This window comes from Brienomyrus brachyistius, chromosome 9 (assembly GCF_023856365.1).
Source record: "Brienomyrus brachyistius isolate T26 chromosome 9, BBRACH_0.4, whole genome shotgun sequence".
NCBI lineage: Eukaryota > Metazoa > Chordata > Actinopteri > Osteoglossiformes > Mormyridae > Brienomyrus > Brienomyrus brachyistius.
Window position 1 is genome coordinate 1,854,943 of NC_064541.1, and position 27,477 is coordinate 1,882,419.

General features: G+C 46.2%; 2 protein-coding genes across 16 annotated transcripts in view; both read left to right on the top strand.

Annotated features, from left to right (window-relative positions):
- kcnj14 (potassium inwardly rectifying channel subfamily J member 14) lies at positions 1 to 23,900 on the top strand. Of its 12 annotated transcripts, XM_049025722.1 has the most exons (5): positions 1,569 to 1,770; positions 9,388 to 9,445; positions 10,743 to 12,877; positions 15,145 to 15,462; positions 16,171 to 16,845. In XM_049025722.1, the coding sequence occupies exons 3-5, from the start codon at positions 11,957 to 11,959 to the stop codon at positions 16,711 to 16,713; spliced, it is 1,782 nt and encodes a 593-aa protein (XP_048881679.1). In that variant the 5' UTR covers positions 1,569 to 1,770; positions 9,388 to 9,445; positions 10,743 to 11,956; the 3' UTR covers positions 16,714 to 16,845. The 12 variants fall into 12 exon arrangements, with proteins under 12 accessions (XP_048881681.1, XP_048881680.1, XP_048881679.1 ...); XM_049025724.1 differs by lacking the exons at positions 1,569 to 1,770; positions 9,388 to 9,445 and adding an exon at positions 1 to 19; XM_049025723.1 differs by lacking the exons at positions 1,569 to 1,770; positions 9,388 to 9,445 and adding an exon at positions 1,353 to 1,546.
- The window catches only part of myh14 (myosin, heavy chain 14, non-muscle), a 23,117-nt gene continuing 19,411 nt past the window's right edge, over positions 23,772 to 27,477 (top strand). For 2 of the 4 annotated variants that reach the window (XM_049025658.1, XM_049025660.1), the window contains exons 1-7: positions 23,772 to 23,933; positions 24,571 to 24,777; positions 24,999 to 25,155; positions 25,818 to 25,845; positions 25,944 to 26,052; positions 26,185 to 26,232; positions 26,812 to 26,823. In XM_049025658.1, the coding sequence (XP_048881615.1) occupies positions 23,772 to 23,933; positions 24,571 to 24,777; positions 24,999 to 25,155; positions 25,818 to 25,845; positions 25,944 to 26,052; positions 26,185 to 26,232; positions 26,812 to 26,823 (723 nt within the window). The remainder of the gene's footprint in view (positions 23,934 to 24,570; positions 24,778 to 24,998; positions 25,156 to 25,817; positions 25,846 to 25,943; positions 26,053 to 26,184; positions 26,233 to 26,811; positions 26,824 to 27,477) is intronic. The other 2 variants (XM_049025659.1, XM_049025661.1) reach the window with 2 other exon arrangements.

Sequence of the window (27,477 nt, forward strand, 5' to 3'; positions counted from 1 at the left end):
TGCCAGGATGCCTGATCAGGTAGGACTGTAGCTTCACACATCTACAGCCTGGAGTTAGGCTCCGGGCTCCTCTTAGTATTATGGCCGTTTACATGCTACTGCCATCTTTCCTCTGGGTACTCTGGCGTCCTCATGAAGTTAAAAAACATGCAGATACGTGAATTACGTACTCCCGTAGTGACTGAATGTCGGTGGTTGAGCGCTTGTGGAGTGTAGCTCACCAGGTTGGGATGCAGTGCTTTTTATTGAAAGGTTGGTGGTTGAAATCCTGTGGTCAGCAGTGTGATTTTACTGCAAAGCTCAAAAACCCAGATGGTCCAGGGACCAGTTGACCTTGGATAAAAGCGTCTGCTAAGTGAATCACATGTAAATGTAAGATGTATGGATGGGGAAAACTTAGCATGTAGATCTTTCTGTGTCCCTGGATGGTTTATTATACTACACATAGACATATGTACATACATACATAACTAGCCTATATGTACCACATACACACACAAGCATCCATCTCCGCTTTACAAATGTAAAATATATATAGAACCTTACGTAGGCTAAAGAAGCAATCCCAGTTAATTTACATGGTAATTGAGCGTTCCCAGACCGAAAAAAATCACCTACCAAATCATACCAAATAACACAGAAAACTAAAATAACACTAACATGTATAGTAAAAGCAGGAATGATATGATACACATATATAAAGTAGAAATAATGCTTATAGAATCTGGTTTCGCTTAACAATCGCTTATAACAAAAGGCACACGTTCTGAAAAATGGGGAGTTTAAGCGATGTCGCCGTTGTGCTATAGCCTACAACACGTTTATTGACCAAAACATCGTTATGCATGACTATACATCTGTAATGAGCTCACTAATAAACAAATGCTAAACGTTATTTTCGCTTTTCTCATTTCTTGTGAAAGTGAAAATCCTTTTCGTATTTCTTTCAGTTAGCGAAAACAGGTGTTAATGCAGGCCTTTCATACACATGACGTAAAGCGAACGTTCGTAAAGAGCTGGGGGATGCCTGTATATTTTTGTTTTATGCATTTTGTTGATATTTCCTGCCTATCATTTATGTGACGTTTTCTATCACACCCAGAATATACTCGGAAGGATGGAATAACATGATTAAATTATTAGCAAATTAAATTATATTTATTATTCTGCATCTCCACTGCATGTAATTATGTCGTATCCCGTATCCTCAGGGAATTTTTCGTTGATTAATGGTTAATGGACAGTCTGTATTTTAACTCATTATCGTGAACCGTTGCCCATATTCTTCGTTTCTTCTCTGTTGTCCAACATTCATTTACATATAATAGGATAAAATAGGCCTATACTCCTAGCCCAACCCTGTCCATGCAAAGCATTCGGTTGGACAGGTGGATGGAAAAGGTAACATCGGCATTTGGCAGTTTTCATGGACTGATATGTTTGGCATGTTTGGCATGCCTCATTATGCATAATGATGAACGCGAAGGCGAAGATCCCAGTGCCACTGAGCGGCTTTTTCCAAATATTTGTTAAGGTGATATTTACAGTAAGTTTCACGTCGCCGCCATGACCGCTGGATAAAGCTCAAGAGGATGTTAAGGTCAGATGTTAGAGAGGGAGGGAGTGAAGCGAGGGACGAACATGAAAGACTGAAAAATTTATATCCTCGGACGGCTGGTTTACAGAACACTTGTAAGAACTGCGTCGCCTCTGCTTTTGTTCTGTTATTTAATTTATTGTTTTACCTGATTTTGAACGCAGAGAAAACGGGTAAGGATTGTTTGATTTTTACCGGAGGGTTCAGTTAAAATAAAAAAATATGCACAATGGGCGTAATTTTGCAGTTATTTTCCTGAAATTTTCTAAATTATAATCAAAAATGTATTTTTATTATTTAAACGTATTTTATGTAGGCCTACGTATATCCTATAACTGTAGACTATAGCAAATATCGATGTGTAGGTTATATTGTCAAATCCTTAAAAATCCAAACAGACCAAACTTTTTCTCGCTAATCACTGATATGGCACGGTTGGCCATTAAACATATTTCGTCAAACCCCACTTTATTTTTCATTTAAAGTTTGAATTTTACTCAGCTTTTTTTGTTAAAATCTGTTAAAAATAAATCCTGTTTCGCGACTAGTGTCAGGAGGGGTCATGTGTGTATTTAAATAATGTTTATGATTGAGGAAGTAACTGGGCTTATTTTAACTTGCACTGAGTTTGTGTATATCACATATAGACACTATGGTGGTGGCATCTGATATTCTGTATCACCCAGTCAAGTTTCTGACATTCCGTTGCTACCGTGTACGTGACAGGGCTGTAGGTGAGGGATATTCGGTCAGGGGCAAAACTTTCCCACTACAGGCTTCGTGTTCACAGCGGCAACAACCCGCCAGTGTCCTTGGTTAAATAGTCAGTGTTACTTGTAGTTGTTTTAATGTCAGAATAGTAAAGTATAAATATTCGGATGATGTGGCATTGTAAATATAGGTCATCGTGTGCTGTACAGTCAAAAATATGCAAGTGCAAAATCAAAATAGTTACTTCAGATGAACAATGCAATGCAAAACTTACTTCAGTCTTCAGATACACTGATTGCAGTTCTTGGGTACTGCACTGAATTAACTCAGAATATAGAGAACATTTTGATCATTGTTGTCTTAATGACACTACGGCTAAATACATCGTATTTTGGATGTGCAGAAGCCTGTTTCAAACATTTACTAAGTTAAGTGGTGTTAACTGTCCTCAGTTAACTAAGTTAAGTGGTGTTAACCCTTGCTGTGGAAAAAGTCGCTGTCCTTGAGGCGACTGGCTGGCATATTCCGCGGACAGCAAAACATTCGGTTTTCTCCGTTCGATTCCGCTCCTTTCGCTATTGGCCAGAGCTCAGCATTCTGATTGGCTGGGATACTCTTCCATCAGACCATCAGAACATTGAGCTCTGGTCAATAAACCTACTCACTGCCCATTACTGAATTTAGTATCTAGTGTTTTTATTGTATTTACCTGCCGCAAAAGTTGTACACTATGTATTGTTACTATGTTGTATATTTGATATTTGTACAATTACACGTGCACTACTCGTTGCTGTTGTTTTCAGACCTGCACACGTGTTTCACAAAAGAAAGCAAGAAAGACAAGGTGACCCGACATATGTGGATGGTTTTGATGCAAACGTAAGCTGTGCTGATTGAGTGTGACGCTGATAACGTGAGTGAGAGATTTGCTGAGTAGAGCACAAGCCCTGTATGATCTGGAAAAGCCCCAACAAGCCAAACACAGAGAGGCCAGGTGCGACGTCACGTTATTGATTTGTGATTCTTTCTGTAAGTAATTTTTCTCAAGTTTTTAGGCTTGATGTATGTAGAAAGTAAAAGAACAGAGTGCAGATGACACCGAAGCCTGCAGAGTGTAGCTTTCTGCCCAAAAATAGTCGTATTTAGGAGTATAAAAATGACGAATTCTATGGTCTAATCTGGAATGCATTTCGAAAATATCTGCGGTTGTATATTTTTGAGCTGTTTTCAAAGAATGCCGATATTTAGTTCTCCTAAGGGAACAGAGGTCCCAAGATCACTAAGACAACCGTGTGCCTAGACCATCAAGGGTCAGGAAGCTGGAAGTAGACGAAACGGTCCGGGACGCCAGGAAATAGTCCGGTCCGCAAGTCGTCAGTCATACAGGGGAAAATATGTCACGGGTTTGCCAAAAACAACCGGCAAAGACGTAGCATCGACCGTGATTCGTACGCTGCAATGAGGACTGGAGGTTGTACCCACAAGATTCAGAGTTCCCCTCAGCAGTAGCACGGACTCAGTGTCCACTCTGTCCGGGATGATGCCTCTGCCCTGCATGTAAACAAACCGACAGCCAGCGTTAATTACTGCGAAGTTGGCTGCGTATTACATGTTTTTGAGTTCCCGGTTGTCACTAGACTTGCTCCAGTAATGTACTGTACTGCCATTCGCATTGTTGGCGAGGCACCACCGTGAAGATCGATAAGAGCGTAATGCCATTAATATCAGCTGGAACGGTTATTTATACGCACAGGAATGTCTGCATCGCCTCAAAGCAGCACACGTCGGCGGCCTTCTGGGTACACGTGCGCCTAGGGAGCAGTTTGGCTCCGAGATGACATCCAGCGTGACGCGCGGTAAACTGCGCTGCATTGTTCTGCGGAATAACGATGGTGGATCAGATTCACAGCATTTTTGAATTATAACTTGAAGAAAAATGGACATGGCTGCGCTTTGACCGTAACCGATTTAGGTAACTTATGTATAGTAATCAAAAGAAAAAGATTTGTGAGCATTAGGAATTTAACTCTAAGCAGCACATACAGTATTTACCCTGTTGAATCTGTTACATCACATTACTGTAATCTGTATGAACATAGTTATAAGATCTTGCTGCATATGAAATAGTATTTGACTCTGAAGTGCTTCAGTCTAATAGTAAAGATAGTGGGCCTACTGTGTGTATATGTGCTTTTTAATTATATTTTCGCAGGGATATCGGAAATAAAGTGGTGTTAGATGTTTAAGTATGAAAACTAAGAGGATATTGGTGGGTGACAGGGAGATGAGTGCTGGCAGTTACTGAGGAAGGGCAATGCTGGCAAAGGGACATGCTTTGTGTCCCAGTTTGCTGACATGATGCTGATCAATGTGATTATTGATCTTACATCTAGGGTGACACACTTTTGTGAGCCAGACGACCCAATGCTGGATGGTGTTGCTCTCACTGGACTATAGGAAATCGGACACCTGTAAGTGCAGCAGTGAACCGTCAGCTGGAACAAAAGCATAACATCATCCCAGTAATGACAGAATATTTAAGCTCCGCTCTTTAGTGCTTTTCTGTCACCTGGAATGGTGGCAGCGGTGACCTAGGGCTGGATTTCTCTGCATCAGATAGAATATTACACAATTATCAGTTCAAAACTAGCTATGGGGACTCAGGTACCCTTAGTATGAGTGATGAATCAATAGCCAGGAGGTGGATGATACAGCTCCAGAGAGTAAAAGTCCAGACCAAGATTTTGTTTCAACCAACCAATTGAGTATTAAGAGTCTCAGTCACAGAGGACTCAACTGGTTGGTTGAAACAAAACCTTGGCCTAGACTTCTACTCTCTGGACTTGAACTACCCACTTCTGTCAATGGTTGCGGGCAAACCCTGGACATATGGAGGTTCTTTGATGATGCTGTTACTGGTGGCTCAACATTTCAGGCTATTGAGACAAGAATCAGTTGGATATCCAGTTGTTCTACACTGTTCTTAATAATAGTGATTTTTTTTTTCTCCGAGTATCATTGAGCAGGTATAATTTATGCACACGTGAGCATCTATCAAAAATGTTTGGATGCTAGCTTGTTTGATGTTTGGGATGACAATGTTCTTTGGAGAATAATCTAGTAATGCTTTTAATCATGCTGAAACCTGTGTGATTAATCTGCCAGCGACAGTGAAGACTGTATTATCTCACCGGAGTGGGTGGGGCTGCTGTAACACATGTGCTGATGAGGTTATGCTCCCGGGGAGGGACTGGAAGCAACCAACACAGAGAGACAGAGGTGGAAAATTTGTCCCGTGGCTTAAGGAATGACATTGAAATCACAGTTGCCCTGAATATTAATCTTCAAATGGAACACCTTAATATGGGGGAGCAATCTGGGCTGGGGGAGAACAGGTGGAAGGACAGAGGAATGAGATGGATGTAGCCTGAGCTGGGGAACGAGAACAGACAGGCTGCCTGACTCATGCCGAACGAGGGCAGGCAGACCACCTGACCCATGCTGAACGAGGACAGATAGGCTTCCTGACCTATGGTGAATGAGGACAGATAGGCTTCCTGACCTATGGTGAATGAGGACAGATAGGCTTCCTGACCTATGGTGAATGAGGACAGATAGGCCGCCTGACCCATGGCAAATGAGGACAGACAGGCTACCTGACCCATGCTGAACGAGGACAGACAGGCTCCCTGACCCATGGCAAATGAGGACAGACAGGCCGCCTGACCTATGGTGCATGAGGACAGATAGGCTACCTGACCCCTGGTGAATGAGGACAGACAGGCCGCCTGACCTATGGTGCATGAGGACAGATAGGCTACCTGACCCCTGGTGAACGAGGGCAGACAGGCCGCCTGACCCATGGCGAACGAGGGCAGACAGGCTGCCTGACTCATTGTGAGCGAGGACAGGCACTTGCATGGTTTCCTATCCTTGGGGTGTGAGACAGCGCAGAGAGGAGAGTTACTAGGACCCAATCCCTCTCAATATCACAGCATGCCTGGTCAGCTGGGGGTGGGGCACATCTACCGCAGGGGAAGGGTGTGAATAAAACACTTCTGCATGTCACTGAGAGTGGGGGTGGGGTGACAAGGCATGTCAGCACCACCAGGAGGGACATGGGGATGATGACGTCCCTGTCCTGCCAGTTAGCCTCCCAGCACGTGATGAAGGACAATTTTATTCTTTATACTTACTTTCCAGGGTGGCTGTGGCTGAGCCTGAGCTTCTTCCCTGCATGTCTGTGTGCTGACATGGTGTGGCGGTCAGACAGCTGATGTGACCAGTCCCTGATACTCCTCTACAGACTGAGTGTGTGTGTGGATGTGTGTGTTTCCGTGACCTATGAAGGACTGGGTGTGACAACCTTCTGTTCCGCTCTCCCCGAGACACCATGACCCTGCTCAGCTGAGAGCTGCCTGGTTTTTGTCCCCGGCAAGGGCTGCAGACATTCGAGGGGTTCATGACATGGCAGGATGAGGCCCTCGCAGAGCGGCTTGGTGAAAGTGAGCGGTGCGGTGACAGTGAGCAGTACAGTGACAGTGAACTGTGCAGGGCTCATGAAGCACTTGGAGGTTAATTATAGCATATTATAGTGTGTCCATCACCCTTCTGGGAGGCGAGAGTCACTCTGGGCCGTGCCTGCAGTTCCTGTGCTTTCTGGGGACACCTTTGGGACAGTACACCATGCAGCGACAGGGCAAGCAGCCAGTATGTCACCCTATCTTCTGTGTTTTCTCATTTATGTTTTAACTTGTCATGGGTCATTTTCTCAGTCAGCAAACACTTAGAAAGCACTTAATTAAAATTTTAAAAAGAATAAAACACCTTTGGGCGAGTATAAATTAGCCCTGTAATTGTGAGTGTGGCTATGTGAGTGTGTGCACCATGCAGTGTCTTGACGCCTGCCCAGGGTTGGTTCCCTCCTGCGCCTTTTATTTCCAGGATAGGCTCCGCCCCCCCCCCCCCGACCCCAGTTGGGATTAAGCAGTTACGGTGATGGATGGATGGATAAAACACCATTGACTGTTATGTCCCCCCTTTAGACCCACCCAACTAAAAAAAAGCAAAAATAAATAATAACAAAATGTTAAACTAGGTGGGTGGCATGGTGGTGCAGTGGTTAGGGTGAGGGGGGCGGCATGGTGGTGCAGTGGTTAGGGTGAGGGGGGCGGCATGGTGGTGCAGTGGTTAGCACTGTCACAGTGCACCTCTGGGACCCGAGTTTGAGTCTCCGCCTGGGTCACATGCGTGTGGAGTTTGCATGTTCTCCCCATGTCGTCGTGGGGTTTCCTCTGGCTGCTCCGGTTTCCCCCCACAGTCCAAAAAACATGCTGAGGCTAATTGGACTTGCTAAATTGCCCATAGATGTGCATGTGTGAGTGAATGGTGTGTGAGTGTGCCCTGCGATGGGCTGGCCCCCCATCCTGGGTTGTTCTCTGCCTTGTGTCCATTGATTCCGGGATAGGCTCCGGACCCCCCGCGACCCAGTAGGATAAGCAGTTTGAAAAATGGACGGATGGATGTTAAACTAGGTAAATATCAAATTATATACAAAATAACATTTATAAACAGGGATGCACATAACTGGTATGCAATTACGCATTCACTTTTAAGAACGATACTTAAGAACGAAATGCGTACTTATTTTATGTGCATTTGTGCTGCTATGAAAGAATATAATGTATTTTAATCTTTTTATGCTGACACAACTTCATTTGCAGTATACGGGTTAAAATGTGAGGTATATTCTTGTCATAGCAGCACAAATTCAAAATAATGTCTGTATTCCCCGATGGCAGTGGCTTATTTCAGCAGGAAAATGTACCCTGCCAGGAAATTATTCAGGAATGGTTTGAGGAACATGAACACGAGTTCAAGGTGTTGACTTGGCCTCCAAATTCCCCAGATCTCAATCCAGTCGAGCATCAGTGGGATGTGCTGGACAAACACGTCCGATCCATGGAGGCCCCACCTCGTGACACACAGGACTTAAAGGATCTGCGTTAACGTCTTGGTGCCAGATACCAATGGACACCTTCAGAGGTCTTGTGGAGTCCGTGCCTCGACGGGTTAGAGTCCTTTTGGCAGCATGAGGGGGGCCCACACAATATTAGGCAGATGGATCTAATGCTGTGGCTGGCTGGTGTATGTTTCTCTGAAAGTTGGAGAGTGTTTTTTATTAGCTAGGACTCTTAGCGGCAGACTGATGACAATGCGTGACACGTGCAGCACGAGTGAAAAGCCCTGCGGAGTATAATCAGATCGACGTTCTAGGGGCGAGGGCTCTCCGCAGAGGCTGCTGCTGTAATGCAGCCTTCGGCAGCAGGGTCCAGCTGCGGAGCCTGTGGTAACACAGCAGCCTGTGCTAACACAGCAGCCTGTGCTAACGCTCACTGTCGCCGCAGAGCGCCGCCTCTCCATTGACTGACTCTGGCACATTTGGGTTTTTTGCGTGGTGGGCAGATCTACAGGGCATGGGGGGGGAAGCGAAGGCGGGCTTTTATTAGGACTTTTGACATGAAATAAGCTCAACATACAAAATAGCACGTTGGCTGCCTAATTTAAAGGCGCCAAATTATAAAAATCGGCATCATTACTATAATCCCATTAGACTGTTCTGTGATACAGCTACTTCACCACCCAAACTTTATCACACATCACTATATATAAAGATATATACACTGATCCATACAGAGGTTAATTTGCACATGCAGTACGGGTATTTGGGTGCTGGCAGTGTTACTTTCCACAGGCAGGGTCCCTTACGAAGCGGCGTGCTGCGTTGGGGGCTGCCGGGGCTCCGCCCACTAGCAGGCCACCTTCATGTGGAAGCCGAGCTGATTCCCTGCACTCTAGGCTCACACGCAGCGGCATCCGCAATTCTGCATCATCTCGTCCCCGTTCCCCCCCCCTCCATCCCTCGTTCCCTTCCAAAATGGAGCGGAGGGACACTATGGAGACCCAAGCCACTGGTTTTTGAGCAGGAACGGCACATGGTCTGGATTCCTCTGTCAACATCACTTTAACCATTTTCATGCCTCTTCGGCCCGAGCCTCTCACACGTGTCTCCCTCACAGACCTAACAGCCGTGGGGCCAGAGGTATCACCCCAGAGAGCCCATGGAATATGTGTCAGGTAAAATTCCAGCTCATTCCCCATTCCCGTCCATCTTGCCTCGCTTGCAGGTGAACATCCAGACTTCCTGTGTTTTTCCCAGAATGGGAGTGATGCTGGTTATCTTGTGAAGAGCCGTCAGCCATTTTCCTACTTCAGACTTTCCTTCATTCCTCTTGGATAAAGCTGCCTGTTGCTTGTTATTGTAAACCAGACTGGGAATGATGGGAGTAGTGGTTTTCTTTCAGCAGGAGTTCTGAGCTGATCTTTCTTTGAATGAGGGATCCGCAGGCTCGCCGTCAATTTAACCTCCTCAATTTCTGCCATTGAATCTGGTATTCTGTTCATCAGAACTGCTCCACTTATATTTTCACTCAGACTGATTTATTTAGCTTTATTTATACTTCTTTTATTGAAGAAATATTTAGATATTGATGAAAATGTAATTCAACGACCCCAAGATATTGTATTTTATTGCATCGCATTACAGTTTTGGAGTTAGGAGAGGTGGGAGCGATTATTCTAAAAATTAATAATCCTATTTACTCTGACTGAAATGCCTTTCTGGATGCTGACTGAAATTCATTTCTGCATTTTGAACAGCTTGGCTTGTTCTCTGGACAAACAGTATAAAGTTTAGAATCACCTTCAATACTGGGCACTGTGATGCTCAATTGGTCTAATCGCAGGGAGATACTGAAATCGGCATAATGAATGCAATTTGACCACGTTGATTTTAGATTGAAATGTGTGGCAGCGAGCTGGATGGGCTTAAGGGCGCTCAGTGAAGAGGGGAGCAATAAGGGATCTGTGCAAGAGGGCGTGGCTCCAGCGGATTAAGACGTCGGGGTTCAGCCTCGTCTCTCCTGTCAGTTCGGGGGTGTTCCTTCCATATCTTCTTCTTTGACACCTTCTCTTTACAAAACCGCACCGTGATTCTGACTCAGTGTAGAAATACGTCCTGCTGCTCCTTGAGGACCCGCTGAGATCCATCTGTTCTTCTGCAGGTCTCTCTTTCATGTTGCTGTTGGGTAAGAAGCCTCTATGAATGCTTCTGAGTCTCAGAAAGAGTACCCTGCAGGTTCACATTGCATAATTGTCCAAATTCAGTCGCTTGATCATTTGACCCAGAAATTTACCGTTTCATACACTTATTGATGAAGGGTGAAAATCCTGTTTTTATGCAAGGGGTTTCTGTTTATTTATGTAACAGCATTTAGTTGCTCTGACTTTTACTTTCCTTACCTGTGTTCCTTTACCATATTAATCCATGTGGTGTTTCACCTCTATACCTCCCCTGCTGTCCTGGTTGCTACAGTCAGTCCCCCCGCCTCCAACTGCCTGACCTGGACTGCTCCCTCTACGTCCAGCACCTGGGTTCAAGTGACAGAAGCACTGGTGTCCATACGAGTGACCACACTCCCAGAGTCCATTCAGGATCCACTGGCCTGCAGAAAATACTCTGAACGGCTCAATGAGTTTATAAGGTGCTTACAGAATTTAAATGAAATTAACTGTTAATCTAGTATTGGTAACACCATTGTCAATCAAAAAGAACATTTTGTGCACAGCAAAAGAGAACAATCTTTCATATTACTCAGGTGTATGTTTGTGACTTGGCAATGGACTTTTGGCTGTGAAGCGAGGAACTCTGACCAAACCAGGATACCTTCATGTAGGCAGATCCCTGCTTGGTGGAACATCAAACCATTTTCCATTTCCCAGAAATGGCCCCAGGTATTAACAGCCTGATTCGCCGCATTAACGTCGCCCCTCAGAGTTTAAACAAAGCGCTTCCATCTTCTGATGTACATTAGCTCACTCAGCATTGGCTGGGGAAAATATTATAAAGCGCGGGCTTCATTATCCAGACCTCTGCTGGATGGCTTTAACTCATGCAGATCATTGATGGAGCATAAACGTAAACGCATAAAGATGGAGCCTTTTACGAGCCTCGTGTTATAAAATTTTCCCTAAATTATAACAGATTAAAAACACATGAACTCAAGCTTGGATCAAGGTACCTGCAAAATAAAGTCCACTAACAGATGTATTGACAGAAGACATCTGTTGAGTTTTACTGCAGCACAGACAGGCACAGTGCAGACAAAGCGAGGGTTAAGAGAGAAAACCCCTGTGTGGACTACTGACATTCTGACCTGTTGATCTTAATATTCATTATCTGTTTGTCCTGTGAAAACCTCGATTACCCCAGAGACACACTTCCACTGGACACGTATTGCTCTTTGTAGAAGAATATAATATTTTAACTGTAAAAGCAAAAGCATAAACCTGCAGAAGTTGAAATTTACATTCTGATTCCTTCGTATTTTGGACGTTGTCCATTGTATTTGCCTCTGAAACCTTTCAATATGGTGAATGCACCCACACCAAAGAATATATATGACTGTGCTTCAGACCTAAAATGCATTTGTGACTCTCGAGGACGACTCCGCCGTGCCAGATGAGGTGCTCATGACGGTGTAGAAAGGCATAGCCGTTCTCCTCGAACGCGGCGAAAGACCTCCAACCATGGGGACGGCTCGCGTGAAGAGACGCTTCAGCGCGGCGGTGGAGAGCCCTCTGGATGAGGAGGAGGTGCTGCACCTGGCCCAGAGTGCCGCCGAGATGGCTGGGATTGGGGGGGGTGCGGGCAGCGCTGGGACCTCTGCCCACGCGAGCCCCACCCGAAACGGCACCATGGGTAGGAGCGGTGAGAATAGTGTTGGGGGAGGTGTCTGCTTGGCAGTTGGGCTGGTGGGGTCAACAGGGAGTGTCCCCTCCTCCTCAGACCAAGGCTCTGCCTCAGCTTATCCCTCCCCCCCCGGCGGCCGGCGGCGACCCCGAAGCCGTTTCGTGGGTAAGGACGGGCGCTGCCGTGTCGCCTTCATCAACATGAGTGAGAGGGGCCAGCGCTACCTCAGCGACCTCTTCACCACCTGCGTGGACGTCCGCTGGCGCTGGATGCTGCTGCTCTTCACTCTCTCCTTCCTGCTGTCCTGGCTGCTCTTCGGTTTCAGTTTTTGGCTCATCGCCTTCGCCCATGGCGACCTGACGCCTCTGGCCCGGGGTAGCGAGGGCGGAGGCGAGACCAAGGCGCGGCCGCAAGAGGAGCCCTGCTTCCAGCAGGTGAATGGCTTCGTGGCTGCCTTCCTCTTCTCCCTGGAGACTCAGACTTCCATTGGCTATGGCTCCCGTAGTGTAACGGAGGCCTGCCCTCTGGCGGTGCTGGCGGTCGTGTTGCAGTGCATTGTGGGCTGCATCATCGACGCCTTCATCATTGGAGCGGTTATGGCCAAGATCGCCAAGCCCAAGAAGCGCAACGAAACGCTGGTGTTCTCAGAGAAGGCAGTGGTGGCCCTGCGTGACGGGAAGCTCTGCATGATGTGGCGGGTGGGAAACCTGAGGAAGAGCCACCTTGTGGAAGCCCACGTTCGTGCCCAGCTACTCAAGGTGAGTGCACATCTTACACCTGTAGGGATACCATACATACATCCTGCCTGCAAACACACCATGTGCTGAGATGTAGGCCACTCCTGTCAGCAGTCACCAGACCACATCACCAGCCTCCTGACCACATCACCAGCCAGCTGATCACATCACCAGCCACCTGGACAAATCACCAGTCACCAGACCACATCACCAGCCTCCTGACCACATCACCAGCCAGCTGATCACATCACCAGCCACCTGGACACATCACCAGCCAGCTGATCACATCACCAGCCACCTGTTAACCTCCTGATACCTGACCGTGTCCCATCCCCAGCCACTTAATCATGTCCCTAACCATCATATCCTGTCATTAAATAGTTTGTAGTAAAATATATTTCAGCTGAAATTGTTTAATTTTACATGAAAATCCAAAAAGGCTCCCTACATTCCCTATCTTATGCGGTATGTATTAAGTTTTGTTATATGTCGTATCACATTCTCTAAATCTTCCACAAGTAAATCAAAACCACAACTTCAGTTTGGACTCATTTCAGGAAGCTCAGGGTACCAGGAAGGCGACACCCTTCTGCAGATCCACTAACCAGCAGCTGAAATGTTACACAGACTTTTTACAAACCAAAAATCTGACATATGGTTTGTGGCATGTTTGACAATCTGAACTTGACAAAAAATAGTCAGAAGAGATTAGTCACCTTATTAAGTACCTTATTCTCCCCAAACCTGTTTTTAAATTGTGTAAAGTATCTGTCTGCTCTTCAAAAATACTCTGTATGGCGAACAGTGCAGGATTTAATCCAGAAGTTACAAATAAAACAGGACAGAAATATTACAGATGACTGGGTGTGACAGTATCTCCATCCAGCCAACATCTGCCCATCCAGCAGAGGGCACAGTAGGACAGTGGTACACCTACAGGAGGCTGGGGCAGCACGCACAGCATCTCCATGTTTTTACTGAAAAACACACATAGTGCTTCATTCCTGGCTGGTTTGCCGCTAAATATTACCTGCATGTTTGGCCTGTGCCCAGGCAGCATATTTCTGTAAGTCAGCATGAAACACAAGCTGCATATGACAAGTAGAAGGTTTGGGTGCTGGAGGGGTAGAAAAAGAGGGAGGAGAGGCCATTTGGGTTGCTGCCTGCGTTTAATGAGACCCTGTTTTGTTCTCTGGAGTTTATAAGATTTGGCTGGGATTAGCCTCAGTGACTCCAAAGCAGTAGCTCTATCATGACCCCCAAATCACTGGCTGTGATGGGAACTCATGTCAGGCTGACAGAATTGCTGAACCCTGGAACAAAATGTCACCTTGCCAACTCCCCCCCCCTACTCTTCTTACATTATATAATTTTATACTTGTATATTTTTGAGGGTTCCTGTAAAGTGTCAGGTGCCCTTAAGCCTGCCAGGGTAGCCATGCCCCTACGGTGCCCCCCATTGCTCCATCACTGCATCCCAATGACACCCCCACTGTGCCCCCACGACACCCCAACTGCCTCTCCACAGCGGCCCCACTGTGCCCCCTCTTTGCCCCCAACTTTCTTTTCACTGCTCCCCCCCTGTACCCCAATGGCACCCCCTCTTCACCCCCTATTTCGCCTTCCCTGTACCCCCCACTGTGCCCCCATGGCACCCCCCATTCTGCCTCCTTTGCACCCTTATGGGACTCCTACAGTGCCCCCTCTTTGCCCTCCTCTTTGCCTTCATTGCACCCCCACTATGCCCCCCTGCACCCCCACAGCACCCTCTCTTTGCCCCCCCCCACTTTGTGTTCACTACATCCCACACTGTGCCCTCATGGCGCCCTCACTGTACCCTTACTGCATCCCACTGTGCCCCTGCAGTACCCAAAGTTTACCCTATTGTGCCCCTACAGCACCCCCTCTTCTCCCCCCTCTTCTCCATCACTGTATCCCCACTGCGCCCTCACTGCATCCCCTGTTGCTTGTGTTTTCTTTCTGGGAGCAACCTGGACTTGTTATGGGTTTGCTTTTGTGGTTTGCTAACGTTTCTGAGGAAACATATGTTCTGTGTCACAGTAAACACATGAATTAACTGCAGATGTCTTCACACAAAGCATCATGCTAATTCATTGTTAGGCTGTGAAGTAGCAGGAGTGCATCTCTCCCACTCAGATGATTTTAAGGAGGGAGTCAGACAAGTTACGATTCAATAACCTTTGATAAGAAATGATTCGATTTGTTCCAGTTTGGAGCCACTCAGTTCGTGTTTAAACGTGCGCCCTCGCCTCCCGGCCTCTCACCAGCCCAGAGTGACCCCGGAGGGGGAGTACCTGCCACTGGATCACGTGGACATCAACGTGGGCTTTGACACGGGCACGGACCGGATCTTCCTGGTGTCGCCCATCACCATCGTGCACGAGATCAATGAGGAGAGCCCCTTTTTCGAGATGGACAAGCAGACGCTGGAGAGCGACAGCGAACTGGAGGTGCTGGTCATCCTGGAAGGTATGGTGGAGGCCACCGCCATGACCACTCAGTGCCGAAGCTCTTACCTGGCCTCCGAGATCCTGTGGGGTTATCGCTTCGAACCTGTGCTGTTTGAGAGGAAGAACTGTTATGAGGTGAGATTTCTGTTACAGGGCTGCTTACTGAGTGACATGAATTTATCCTGAACCAGGGCATAGGTCCCTGCTGTCTATTCCCAAATCTGAACCTATATTTACAGTAAGCAGGGTATTTCCTGAAGAAACATTACTGTGCAAAAGTCTTGATGATGTTTAAATCATCTTCATGCTGATGTAATGTTATGGTGTTGTCTGTCAAAGTGGCTCAGCTTAGCCATTTCAAAACCTCTCCGAAGTCACCCCAGTATTTGCAACAGCTGGTCAAAAACACCCGCATACTTTTTGCCTCAGCCACTAGCACACTTTGTATGGCTAATAAATTAATTCATTAATTGAGCTGCTGGTGAAATGTAACAAATATCTGGAATGGCTGAGGTTACCCTGAGCAGAGGTTCGGGAACCGAAGCGGTGTTCATCTAGCCATCCAGTAAGATATCAGTAACTTTTTGGAAAAGAGAATATTGCCTTTTAGTTTTTAACGTTACTCTTAATTTGCATATGTTCTAATGTTAAATTGTAATATTTTCTGAGCAAGTATACCCTTCCTACTTAGATAAACAGCTTTAAACATTTTATTTGATACACAGTACTGTGTGGCTGTTATATCTGTAATATGTTACCCCGTCCCTCAGTGGGGCGATGCAGTGTCTCATCATCCTCTGCAGTGTCCCATCACTCTCTGCAGTGTCTCATTATTCTCTGCAGTGTCCCATCATTCTCTGCAGTGTCTCATCATCCTCTGCAGTGTCCCATCACTCTCTGCAGTGTCTCATCATCCTCTGCAGTGTCCCATCATTCTCTGCAGTGTCTCATCATCCTCTGCAGTGTCCCATCATCCTCTGCATTGTCTCATCATCCTCTGCAGTGTCCCATCATTCTCTGCAGTGTCCCATCATTCTCTGCAATGTCTCATCATCCTCTGCAGTGTCCCATCATCCTCTGCAGTGTCCCATCACTCTCTACAGTGTCCCATCATTCTCTGCAGTGTCTCATCATCCTCTGCAGTGTCCCATCACTCTCTGCAGTGTCCCATCATCCTCTGCAGTGTCCCATCACTCTCTGCAGTGTCCCATCACTCTCTGCAGTGTCCCATCATCCTCTGCAGTGTCCCATCACTCTCTGCAGTGTCTCATCATCCTTTGCAGCTCTCTAACCCCATGGAAACGCCTCTCCCACAGGTGGATTACTCCCGTTTCCATTGTGCATATGAGATTCCCAGCACCCCCGTCTGCAGCGCCAAGAATCTAGCAGAGATGAAGTTCATCCAGGGCTCCCGCACCTCCTTCTGTTATGAGAATGAAGTCGCGCTGCAGCTCTCGTCACCGGGTGTCCAGTCTCCCTCACCGGCATCGCAAGGAGAATCCCTCATGCACACCCATACACACTGAGGGGCGGGGGGTGGCCTGGAATGTGGAGATGCGGCCTATAAGGGAGGATAAGTACTGAGCAAGTTAAGGTGAGGAGGATGATGGAATCAGAGGGTGAACAAACAAGCCAGTGAGCTTATGGTGTGGAATCAGAGGGTGAACAGACAAGCCAGTGAGCTTATGGTGTGGAATAAGAGGGTGAACAGACAAGCCAGTGAGCTTATGGTGTGGAATCAGAGGGTGAACAGACAAGCCAGTGAGCTTATGGTGTGGAATCAGAGGGTGAACAGACAAGCCAGTGAGCTTATGGTGTGGAATCAGAGGGTGAACAGACAAGCCAGTGAGCTTATGGTGTGGAATCAGAGGCAAGGGTGAAGGTTTGCTTTCAGCATGAGCAGGGATCAAATCAGCCTTGAGCCCCCCCACCCCCACCCCCCTAATCATACACGGTACTCCCACAAATGTAGTAAGGACATATTCCTTCTGTCCACACCCACATCTACATCACCGTAGACAGAGCAGTATTAAAAAGCAAAGGTCAACCAGCAGAGAATGAATAGAGAAGGTAAACAAACTGGAATTTTAGAGGCGATGGAGGTAAGGAGCCATGTGCTGGTTACAGTGTGTTGCTGCACCCAACAAACCACCTCAGGGATGAAAATCTGAGTGCAGCCATACCGCAGCACCACACCAGGCCAAATGGACCAGTATTAGTCTTTTTTTGGAGTGTCAATCCTACCACCAACCCCCAAGTTTTCCCCCTGTAAGTTGGAGGACCTCCTTATAGGGCTTGATGTAGATTAATGTCATACCCAAGACAAAGCAATAGCAGATTAAGGGCTTTGCGTAAAGGCCCAACAGAGTAGAATCACTCCAGGCATTCATGGGATTTGAACCAGCAACCTTCCAGTTGCTGGCACAGATCCCTAGACTCAGAGACTCCACTCCACTTTTTAGGAAACATGAAAAATGGCAGCCTAGATGTAAGAGTTACATGAGGCTGGTTTTTGTTTTTGACAGTTTAAACTTTGCTTGGAAAAGGGATTGGACAAGAGGTGGGAGTGTGAGAAACATCATGAAAGCAAAAGAAGACAAAAAGAAGGCTTGTTTGCTGAATGCTAGATACAGGAACATGGCAGAAAGACAGGAAATGTCCTCAGAGAGCGGGAGCCTCAAAAAAGACATTATAGTGAGGTCACCTTCCAGGTACGGTAAAACATGCAGTAGCAATAGTGGTGAGAGTGATAATGATGAAGAGAGCGAATTGAGCTGCAGCGGTGACCCGGCTGGCTTATTGGACTTGGCGATCTTTTCGGATTCGGCTGGGAAATACAGTTTGAGTTTGAAACAGCAGCAACAACGCCCTCTTGTGGTTAAAACGTCAATTTTTTGCCTTTTGGTAAGCATAGAGACGGCATTCCTCCAGAGTTATATGTCAGCATGTGCACATCAGAAGCATGAAAAGACGTTCATTATCTTCATTGTCATTAATGTAATTTGTAAAATTACAGGTCAACTTCCCATTTCCAAGATTACCAGTTAGGAGATACCCATTAGACTTCTATTTAGGGTAATAAACATAAGCAAAGATTATAGCAAAATTCAGAAGCGTTTGTAGCTGTTTTCTGTGAAATGAAATACTGAAATATTTTATATATAGTTTGAATTAAAAATGCGCTTTATATTGTATAAATTTGCTAAATACAGCTCCAGGTGAAAGTTATGTATGTTAATAACACTTTACGTTTGCATCTTATCGCCATGGTCTTGAGTGTACTTTCCCACCTTGATCCTGATTACCATTACCTCTTCATTAACTGCATATTTTTTAAAATATCCTAGGAAAAATGCCTATTTGTTCATTTACCTACATTTACCAGGTTTTTGTCATATATTATTCTGTAAACTTGTCCTGTGTAATGCTGGAAATATACCCAGCCGTCTTCTCTGCCACTATAAATACCAGTAAAGATGCGTGCTGACATCACTGTTGTTGCCATTGGGTACTTTTATGTCCATAACCAATAGTCACCACGATTATTACACACAAGTTACATTGGAAGTAGAAAAAGGCGTAGGTTTATTTTGCAATTGCTTCTTTCTCACCTTATTAATTACACTCATTGATAAATGTATACAGTATAAATGTAAATCATTTGTATCTGTGAGATATGTGTCACAGGAATAAAATAATGAATTATGAATTGGATGAAAATCTGTATAACAACCAATGTGGTAGGCCTATGTTCTGTGATGTGTTGTTTCTTTTTATATAAATTTACAGTCTAATGTCTGAATTACATTAGTCATTAAAAGCTTTTATTTGTTTGGAGATTTTATTGGAAATTTATTTGATATTTTTATGGGAGACATGTCTTGCAGGGATCTCTTCTGTAAACGCGTAGGATAACAAGCAACATATGTTACACAGACTGCTGATGGACTTTTGTTTGTATGAATCTGGCACTGATTATTTGACTTTAATGGATGGTGCTGCTAGTTAAATTTGACACTGCGATTTCCATTATCTGTCATAGGTCCCAGTTTGGTGGCTTGCTGTGTAACACTGTACCCTCACGCCGCCATGTTGGGTTGGGTGCTCAGATCCCAGCCCTGCTCTCTCTCTCTGACTTGACCATTGTGTGTTTGCCCTGTGATGGCTGTGTGGCCCCCTGCCTTTTGCTCCCCACCCCCTCCACCATGATCCTATACTGGATAAAATGGCTGTATGGTCTCCATTTGTCCTCTCATTCTGTCACCCCACCTGCTATACATGTTTCCATAAAGTCAGACTTGGTTTTAGTGTCTGCCTAAACACTGAAGGTTGTGGGATTGATTCCTACCCCTGACCATGCATGTTTTTTGCATGTTTCCCCCATTTTCGTATATGTTTCCTCTTGGAGTCCAAAAGTATTTAATTGGGTGAATTGGCCTTAGTGTGTCAATGTGTGCTCTGTGATGGACTGGCATCTTGTCCATGGTGCCCCCTTGCTTGTGTCCTGTGACGGACTGGCATCCTGTCCATGGTATCCCCTTCCTCATGTCCCGTGATAGACTGGCATCCCATCCATGGTGCCCCCTTGCTTGTGTCCTGTGACGGACTGGCATCCTGTCCATGGTATCCCCTTCCTCATTCCTCATGATAGACTGGCATCCCATCCATGGTGTCCCCCTGCCTAGATTTGGCACCATGCTCCCTGGCACCTTGTAAATATTAAAGATTTTAAATATTTTTAAGTCTTTTTGTTTACTTGATACCGTACTTAACATCTTAAATTGGTCATTTTATCTTAATTTGCTTTCTGAATAAATGTTGACGGCACTCTGCTTTATGCATCTTCAGATTAACTTGATTGTTCTGTTATTATGGCTATAAAAGGAAGTAAATGGATAAATACTCATGCATGGATTTCAGAAAGCTGGCTGTTCCACAGTATCAGTCAGACACATCCTAGACATATACGTTATGTGACGGACAATGTGGGGACCCCTCATTGCGGTGATTAGAACAAATCACTAAGAAAAGACATCGGGCTTTTAAAACTCTACTGTAAAAGGATGACTTTTGGAGATCAAATCTACATGAATGCATTGTGTCACCTCCTATACCTATTGTTCTAGGAATTAATTACAGTGAATTTACTTTAAATATACCAAAAGTTTTAGAAATTAATTCATGTAAAATCATTAATAATTATAGTACTATTTCTGTAATATGACAAAGATAATAATAACAACAACAACAATAATAATAATAATAATAATAATAATGATTATCATTGTTATTATTATTATTATTATTATTATTATTATTATTGTTATTATTATTATTACAGTGTGAACGAAGGACATAATTGCCAGGCTGTAGAGCAGCTGTATCTTTAAAGGACCCGGGTCTTGCATTGTGATCAGACAGACTGTGCGACAGACAGCGCTAGCATCAACAAAGAGCGCGCAAATCACTACCACAAGGCGAGGTTTCGGCACTGGCACCTGCTTCTCGGCTCTTTTTGGACAGTGCTTATGTCAATTACTTCAACGATCACCGGGTCTTCTTTTTCATTGGTGATCCTGTGTGACTGTTCCGCGCAATTGTCTGCTATTTGTCATTCCGTTAAGCGGTGCCATCAAGCGGGCGGGGACGGACCGCATCCTTTGTAGGGTGGGTGTTTGAACCAGCTCCTCTTGTTTATAGGGGCTTTCATGCTTAAGGCGGGTCTTGGGGTTCTATAGTCACATTTGATTGGTTCATACGGAGGAAGAGCGATTCCCAGTGAAGTTGTAGCTCTGCCCCTACATTTCTGCCTATTTTATTCTCTGTGTTGCATGTATGTGTGTGGGGCTTCGCCTGGGCTGTGTAATGATAAACGCTGCATTTGCGGTGTGTTTCTTGCAGTTTGTACCGGACGGAAGCAGGGGGGAACACCGCATCCTGAAGTATAACAGTCAGGCGAATTGCATATTTTGGACAGGATTTTAGAGGTGAGAGGTTTCCTTTTTTCTCGTGGGGTCATTAATATTAACGGTTTATTTTGCGCTGTCGCGTATCTTATTTCATTGGGTTAGCAACTCGCTGCTGTAATCTAAAATGCGGGCGGCATAACGGCGAAAAACGGTACAGAATAGACGGGAAACGATTAACAAATTGACCTGTTTAAGAGTTACTTACCTTAGTTAGCGGCTATTGAGATATTTATACGCCTGTGTATGCAGGAAAGTATTTGATAAACGCACTGCCAAGAATAGAAATTACTGTTACCCTATAATATACCTTATGATTTAAGTATGTATCACGGGCTATTTTAGTCTTGCTTTCTTCATATCATTTCAGTATTGAATGATGAAAATAATTATTTTCAAACAGTAAATGTATATGTTTGCATTAAATCACATTACACTGGTTTTGTGAACTATAGCAGCTATATGACACTATGCGTGTATTAAATATTAATGTAATTACCCTATTTTCAGATTAACAGACAGATAAGCGGGTGGGTATTCTCTGAATCAATGTCACATTAAGCAATAAGGGACAGACAGTAGATTCTGTGAATTTCCCGTGATGTGCATGTTGGAGGTGTAGGTGTGGTTGGCAGTCTTTGTCGGAGACTGCTGTAGGTCGTTGATCATGGTAGCCACTCCAGCTTCGGCTCCCGGGCCCTATAGTCGCATACAGCGGAACCTGCAGCCCGGTTCAATGCTAAACCTCTGGATGTAGCGTCTCTCCCGGCGCTTTCATCCGGAGTCGAAACATGTAGTGACGCCCAATAGGATACCATCAGCACCAGCTGTGCATTAGAGCCGGCTCTCCCTTGCACAAACTTACGATCATTGTCTACATTATTGCTGCAGTGTGATCACTATTAGGGGGGTGTCGTCGTGGGAATGGACGCTGTCCTAAAAGGGAGGTGTCGGCCCCCCAACGAAATCCGAAGTCCCGCAGCAGGACATGAAGAATGCATGGACGAGTGCGTCTTATTGCTGTAAAGACCGATCCATTTTGCATGGGAGGCGGTGGTGCATCCTTCTTTACAGGCTCGTAATCCGCGTGTGCAGTCGCGTTTGGTAGCGTGCATTGAGGGCTGTAATACTAATTATGTGCATTATGGCGAAATGACCTCCATCTCAACACGAAATCTACCAAAGGGTGCTGCACTGGTGCTTTTCCTGCGGTATTCAGTAGTAAAAATGACTCGACACCCGGAGCGGCGGAGACTGAATTAATGTCACTGCGGGATCTCAGCTCAGCCCCGTTTTAAGGAAAGGGGATGGGGGGAGGATTTCGGCGCATTGCTTTTGTGTGAAGACGCCGGGCTGGAAAACTATATGATTAGTAATCCTTTTTGATGTATTGATTATCTCCAGAGAATTGCATGAAAAAATCGCATAGTACCTCTGAAGGGTTCGGTAACCTACCCCTACGGCGGGGCTGATTAATGCACATTTGGAAGAGAGCACTCGGGTTAAACATATGGGTGTCACTGTGACTGTAACAGAAGTGGAAAAAATTAAATATGCCACGGCGTGTCCCCGTGTTGCACCATTCACCGCACCCTGTCTGGGTTTTAATCAGTGTCCTGGGAGGGTTTCGTTTTTGCCGAATTTTGATTTTTAAGTTTTTACGATCATGTGCACTTCTTCTTCTGAATATCTCAATTTGATTCGAATTAATGAACTGTCCGTTTTCTCAGTGTTGGCTCAAACCATATCCCCATTGTCCATCAGGGATTATTACGTTCTTCTGTTTAATTAGGGCATCTTTTTTTCCTCACAGTCATATCGTTTATTCTCATTTTTGGGTTGCTATTCTATATCATACTATTCCCAGACTGCCTAATTTTATTACTGACATAACAGTGGCATGTTATTCCGGTTGATACTCTTTTACTGTAATTGTGTAACTATTAGTGGCAATTTTGTTACGTCACACCCTCTTGGAGTCCCGCAGTTTGGTCACTGGGACATCCCTGCTGGTTTGTCTGACAGTCTTTGCAGTGAATGATCAGAAACCTGTGGATTAAACACAGCTAGACTGTTAGAGGAAACATTTCAGATGTAGACAGTGATGAAAATAGCAAACTGAAAAATAATATTTTGCTGATTATGTACAGCAACCTTCAAACTTAAGCTGTACAGTGACAGGCTACTAACTGCAACCTTTTATTTAAGCCGTCATCAACATATAGATTAGATGCTGAAACTGGATTTGCTACATGTAGGATAAATGGTGTGATAATTGATATTCAGATTCAACAGTCACAATTCACATTATTCCTTTTGTAACAGATGCACAGGGTGTTTTAAATGGCATGCCATCTGGGTGAACACAGGAATACCAGATAAAATCTGCCATTTTGCTGGGATTACACCCCCCACATTTCACAGAACAGCATCAGAAATGTTTCTCTGTTTCTTTTGGTCAGTACCAGGTCCTGCAGTATGTCTGCCAAGACAGCAGGGGTCACCACCAACGATGTCACGCACTTCCTGTCCATGGGGGCGGGGCCTGCATCCCCTACCTCAGTTTTCTCCGCTTCAAGCCAGGCTGACTGGGCGGCTAAGAGGCTGGTGTGGGTTCCCTCGGAGAAGCACGGCTTTGAGGTGAGAGCCATGGCAGTTCAGCATCTTTGTGTCCTTCAATACCATGTGCACACTGCCACTAATCCTGGCGACGTTAGATACTGCACCGCGTCACGTTCTGCCAACGTGAAACCAGCTGCCTTCGAACAGCGGGGTAAATGTAGGCCAAGTCTGCGCAGGCTTCCCACCTCCTGCTGCTGGAAGATCAGGCCTGCTGTATGGAGCGGCCCTGTCACCCTCCACTACATGCAGCCTGCCTTTCACCCCCCTGACAATGTATGCAGTGTTTTGCAGATTACGCCTGTCCAATGGGAAGGGGGCGTGGCCTCCAGCTCACGCAGCACGTGTCTGCGGTGTGTGGTGGAGCGGAAGTCTTTGAACATGTGTTCTGTCAGTTTAAATTGTGGACACATTTCCGTGGGATTGACACTGAGCTCCCCTTCCAGCTGCTTTCCTTATTTATTCTGTTAGTCACACCGGACGGCCAGGCAGTGCCGACGCAGGGCCTCAGATGTAGCGACTGGCTCCTTCCCACTTTGCTTATTTCTCTAGATCTGCGTCGTTAGTGGTCAGATTGTGCCGCCATTTCTGGCTGTGTGTGTGTGTAGCGTTCATGTGTCTCTGTCACGCCGTGATGTGTCGCCCCCTGACCTGGCAGGCGGCCAGCGTGCGGGAGGAGCGCGGGGATGAGGTGGAGGTGGAGCTGACGGACAGCGGCCGGCGGGTGACGCTGTCCCGTGAGGAGGTGCAGCGTATGAACCCGCCGCGCTTCAGCAAGGTGGAGGACATGGCCGACCTCACCTGCCTCAATGAGGCCTCCGTGCTACACAATCTAAGGGAGAGATACTACTCCGGCCTCATCTATGTGAGTAACTCTGTGCTGCTTACACCATGTGACCTGCTTACATCATATTATTTGCTTATACCATGTGACCTGCTTATACCATGTATAGAGTAGTGACAGTGCAGTGGGGGAATCTCAGTACCTGTCAATGCAAGGTGTGACCACCACTGATGTCCTTAACCACTTTGCCCCCTCTGGTCAGTACTGAGGTTGCGAGTCCATCTTTCTTGGTGTTACTGCAGACCTACTCGGGACTCTTCTGTGTGGTCATCAACCCATACAAGAACCTACCCATCTACACCGAGTCCATCGTGGAGATGTACCGGGGCAAGAAGCGCCATGAAATGCCCCCGCACATTTACGCCATCTCCGAGGCTGCATACCGAAGCATGCTGCAAGGTATTGTGGGAAATGTCGATGAAATTCTGAGGTGTCGCTCATCTAAACAGAATGGCAGAGAGACGGCTCTGGATAGGCGGGATGGCCCACTCTCCACCTTCGCGGTGGTAGCGCCCTCCATCTGCTCTTTGCTGATATGCCAGCAGCTTTGTAAAGTTGGCTGTACATCATACTGAAGTGAAGCGATTTTCTTCAGAAAGCATGCAGCGGTTGAGAGCGGCCATTTAAAGTCATTTGCCCTGTCCTTAGTTAGGGGGCAGCCAAGTTCATGCTGCTGGCAGAGTTATAAAAGCCTAATCGGTCAATGACCTTTATTAGCACCCATTCCTACTAGTAAGTGTGGTTGTCTAAAATAAACTTCCTAAAGGGGTGGGCAATGGGGAAGTGTCTCTGTGCCGCAAGATGCATACTGCTGTGCATCGGGGCAATGGGGAAGTGTCTCTGTGCCGCGCCTGTGAATTAAGGCACTTGAGTGTCATAATGAGGCTAATGGCTTGGCATTGTTCTGAATGTAGGTTACACTGTGTTACATACTCGCCTCTAGACGCTAAACAGCAACAGGGCGGCTCGCATTACCTGTCCGTAATGGTGCTTTTGTCAATGCTGCCTCAGAGTGATTTCCTGACCGTCTCACTTCCTGTTTATCCCTCTTCTCACTGCAGATAGAGAAGATCAGTCCATACTGTGCACGTGAGTACTTCCTCCTGTCAGCGGTGATCGTTCACACACTTTGCCGTGTCAGTGGGCCCCGGGTCCATGCCCACGTCTCTCCCTTCCGCTCTTTTCAGGGGCGAGTCAGGAGCCGGGAAGACGGAGAACACCAAGAAGGTGATCCAGTACCTGGCCCATGTGGCGTCATCGCATAAGACGGGCACGCTTGGCAGAAGCAAGGACACGGTATTTCTGGGTCGGGGATGGGCTTGGAGCCTGCGGACCGTCCGCTGGCTTGTCTGTGTGTGAACGGTTTTGGCTCGCCGCTTCCTAACGTGGGCCCTCTCCCTGCTCCCTCGCTCTCTCCCTCTCACTAAGACGGATAGCTCCAAAGTCTCCCAGAGGGCCGCTGCACTGCTCGGCAGGGTGAGTGCGAGGTGTCCATCACATCTTGGGGGCTTTTCATGACGAACGCCCACCCCACCCTCTTCCTTTCCCTCCGTTTATAAGGTGTCATATCCAAGATTCCGTGGCAACCGTCACTGGGCCCTGAACCAATCAGAGGCCTTGGTTTCTTGGGGTGGTGAGAGTATGGCCCCTTCACCTGTGCCGTATATCCACGGCCTGCTGAATAATGAATCAGCCCGCGTGTAGCGCACCGGGCCTGTGACTCACCATTAGACGCATATGAGAAGGCTGTTTACGTAACGGAGGGTCCTGCTTGTAATTTAATTCAAGATGGACGCCGGGTGTGGTATGACCTTCACCCATAATGATGATGATGATAATGATGATGGTTTCTGGGTCCAGTGAGCAGCAGAGAGTGAGCTCTGATCGAGGGGAACCAGATGTTCTAAAATTGCCTTGTCCGTTATGTTTGTTCATTGCTCTCATGTGTCCATCTGTATGTTTGTTATTTTTTTGTTCTGTTGTTTTTTTTGTGTCTCGGGTCTGCCTGGCCCCCCCCCCCCCCACACCTGTGCTCCACCCCTCCCTAACTCTCAGAGCGAACAGTATGTGAGTACATGTTTGTAAACTCGCTTTTGTGTGGGGATAGTGTCTCGGTGCTGCTCCTTGTGCCCTGACTGTGTTTCTGTCGTTTCTGTCAGTAGATACGCATAGATGCTGTGTGTGCTTTGCTCTGCCAGCTATGCCTGTTAGCCGTGAGACGCTAGCGCTAACCGCTATGGCGATCGTACAGCTAGTCGCAGTCCCCGGAGAAGATGCGTGCACGTCTGCGCTGCCCTGTGGCCCTTTCTGCCCCTGTGCGAGCTGCTGTCGTGTTGTATGAGGCTTACTTGTTTGCCTGCTGAGCCCCTTCTTCTGATCTGTGCAGTGGTTTTCAAACCATGGGTCCCAACCTGTTAATGGTTGTTTCCCTGACTGAGAGGAATGCGAATCGATCCCAGATAAACGATCCCAGATGACTGGAAAAATGTGAAACGATGCAATAGGAATTCTGCTGTATTATTCTACGTTATTCCGTCAGCCATCCATCGTTTTACTTTTGGCATTTTACGATGACATGGTAGAATATTTATTTAATGAAATTTCATGACAATTCAGAACCATTTCTTAATGGATCATTTTAATTTAATTTGTGCATCTTTTTGTTACTGGGGCCCCTCTACAGGGTAAAAATGTTTGAGAACCACTAAGTCACTATCTGGC

Excerpts from the sequence above, each read along its gene's own strand:
- kcnj14 (XM_049025724.1), top strand. The coding sequence starts at position 11,957 with ATGGGGACGGCTCGCGTGAAGAGACGCTTCAGCGCGGCGGTGGAGAGC. Across the intron at positions 12,878-15,144 it reads TTCGTGCCCAGCTACTCAAG|CCCAGAGTGACCCCGGAGGG; the intron begins GTGAGTGCACAT and ends GCCTCTCACCAG. Across the intron at positions 15,463-16,170 it reads AGAGGAAGAACTGTTATGAG|TGTCCCATCATTCTCTGCAG; the intron begins GTGAGATTTCTG and ends TATTCTCTGCAG.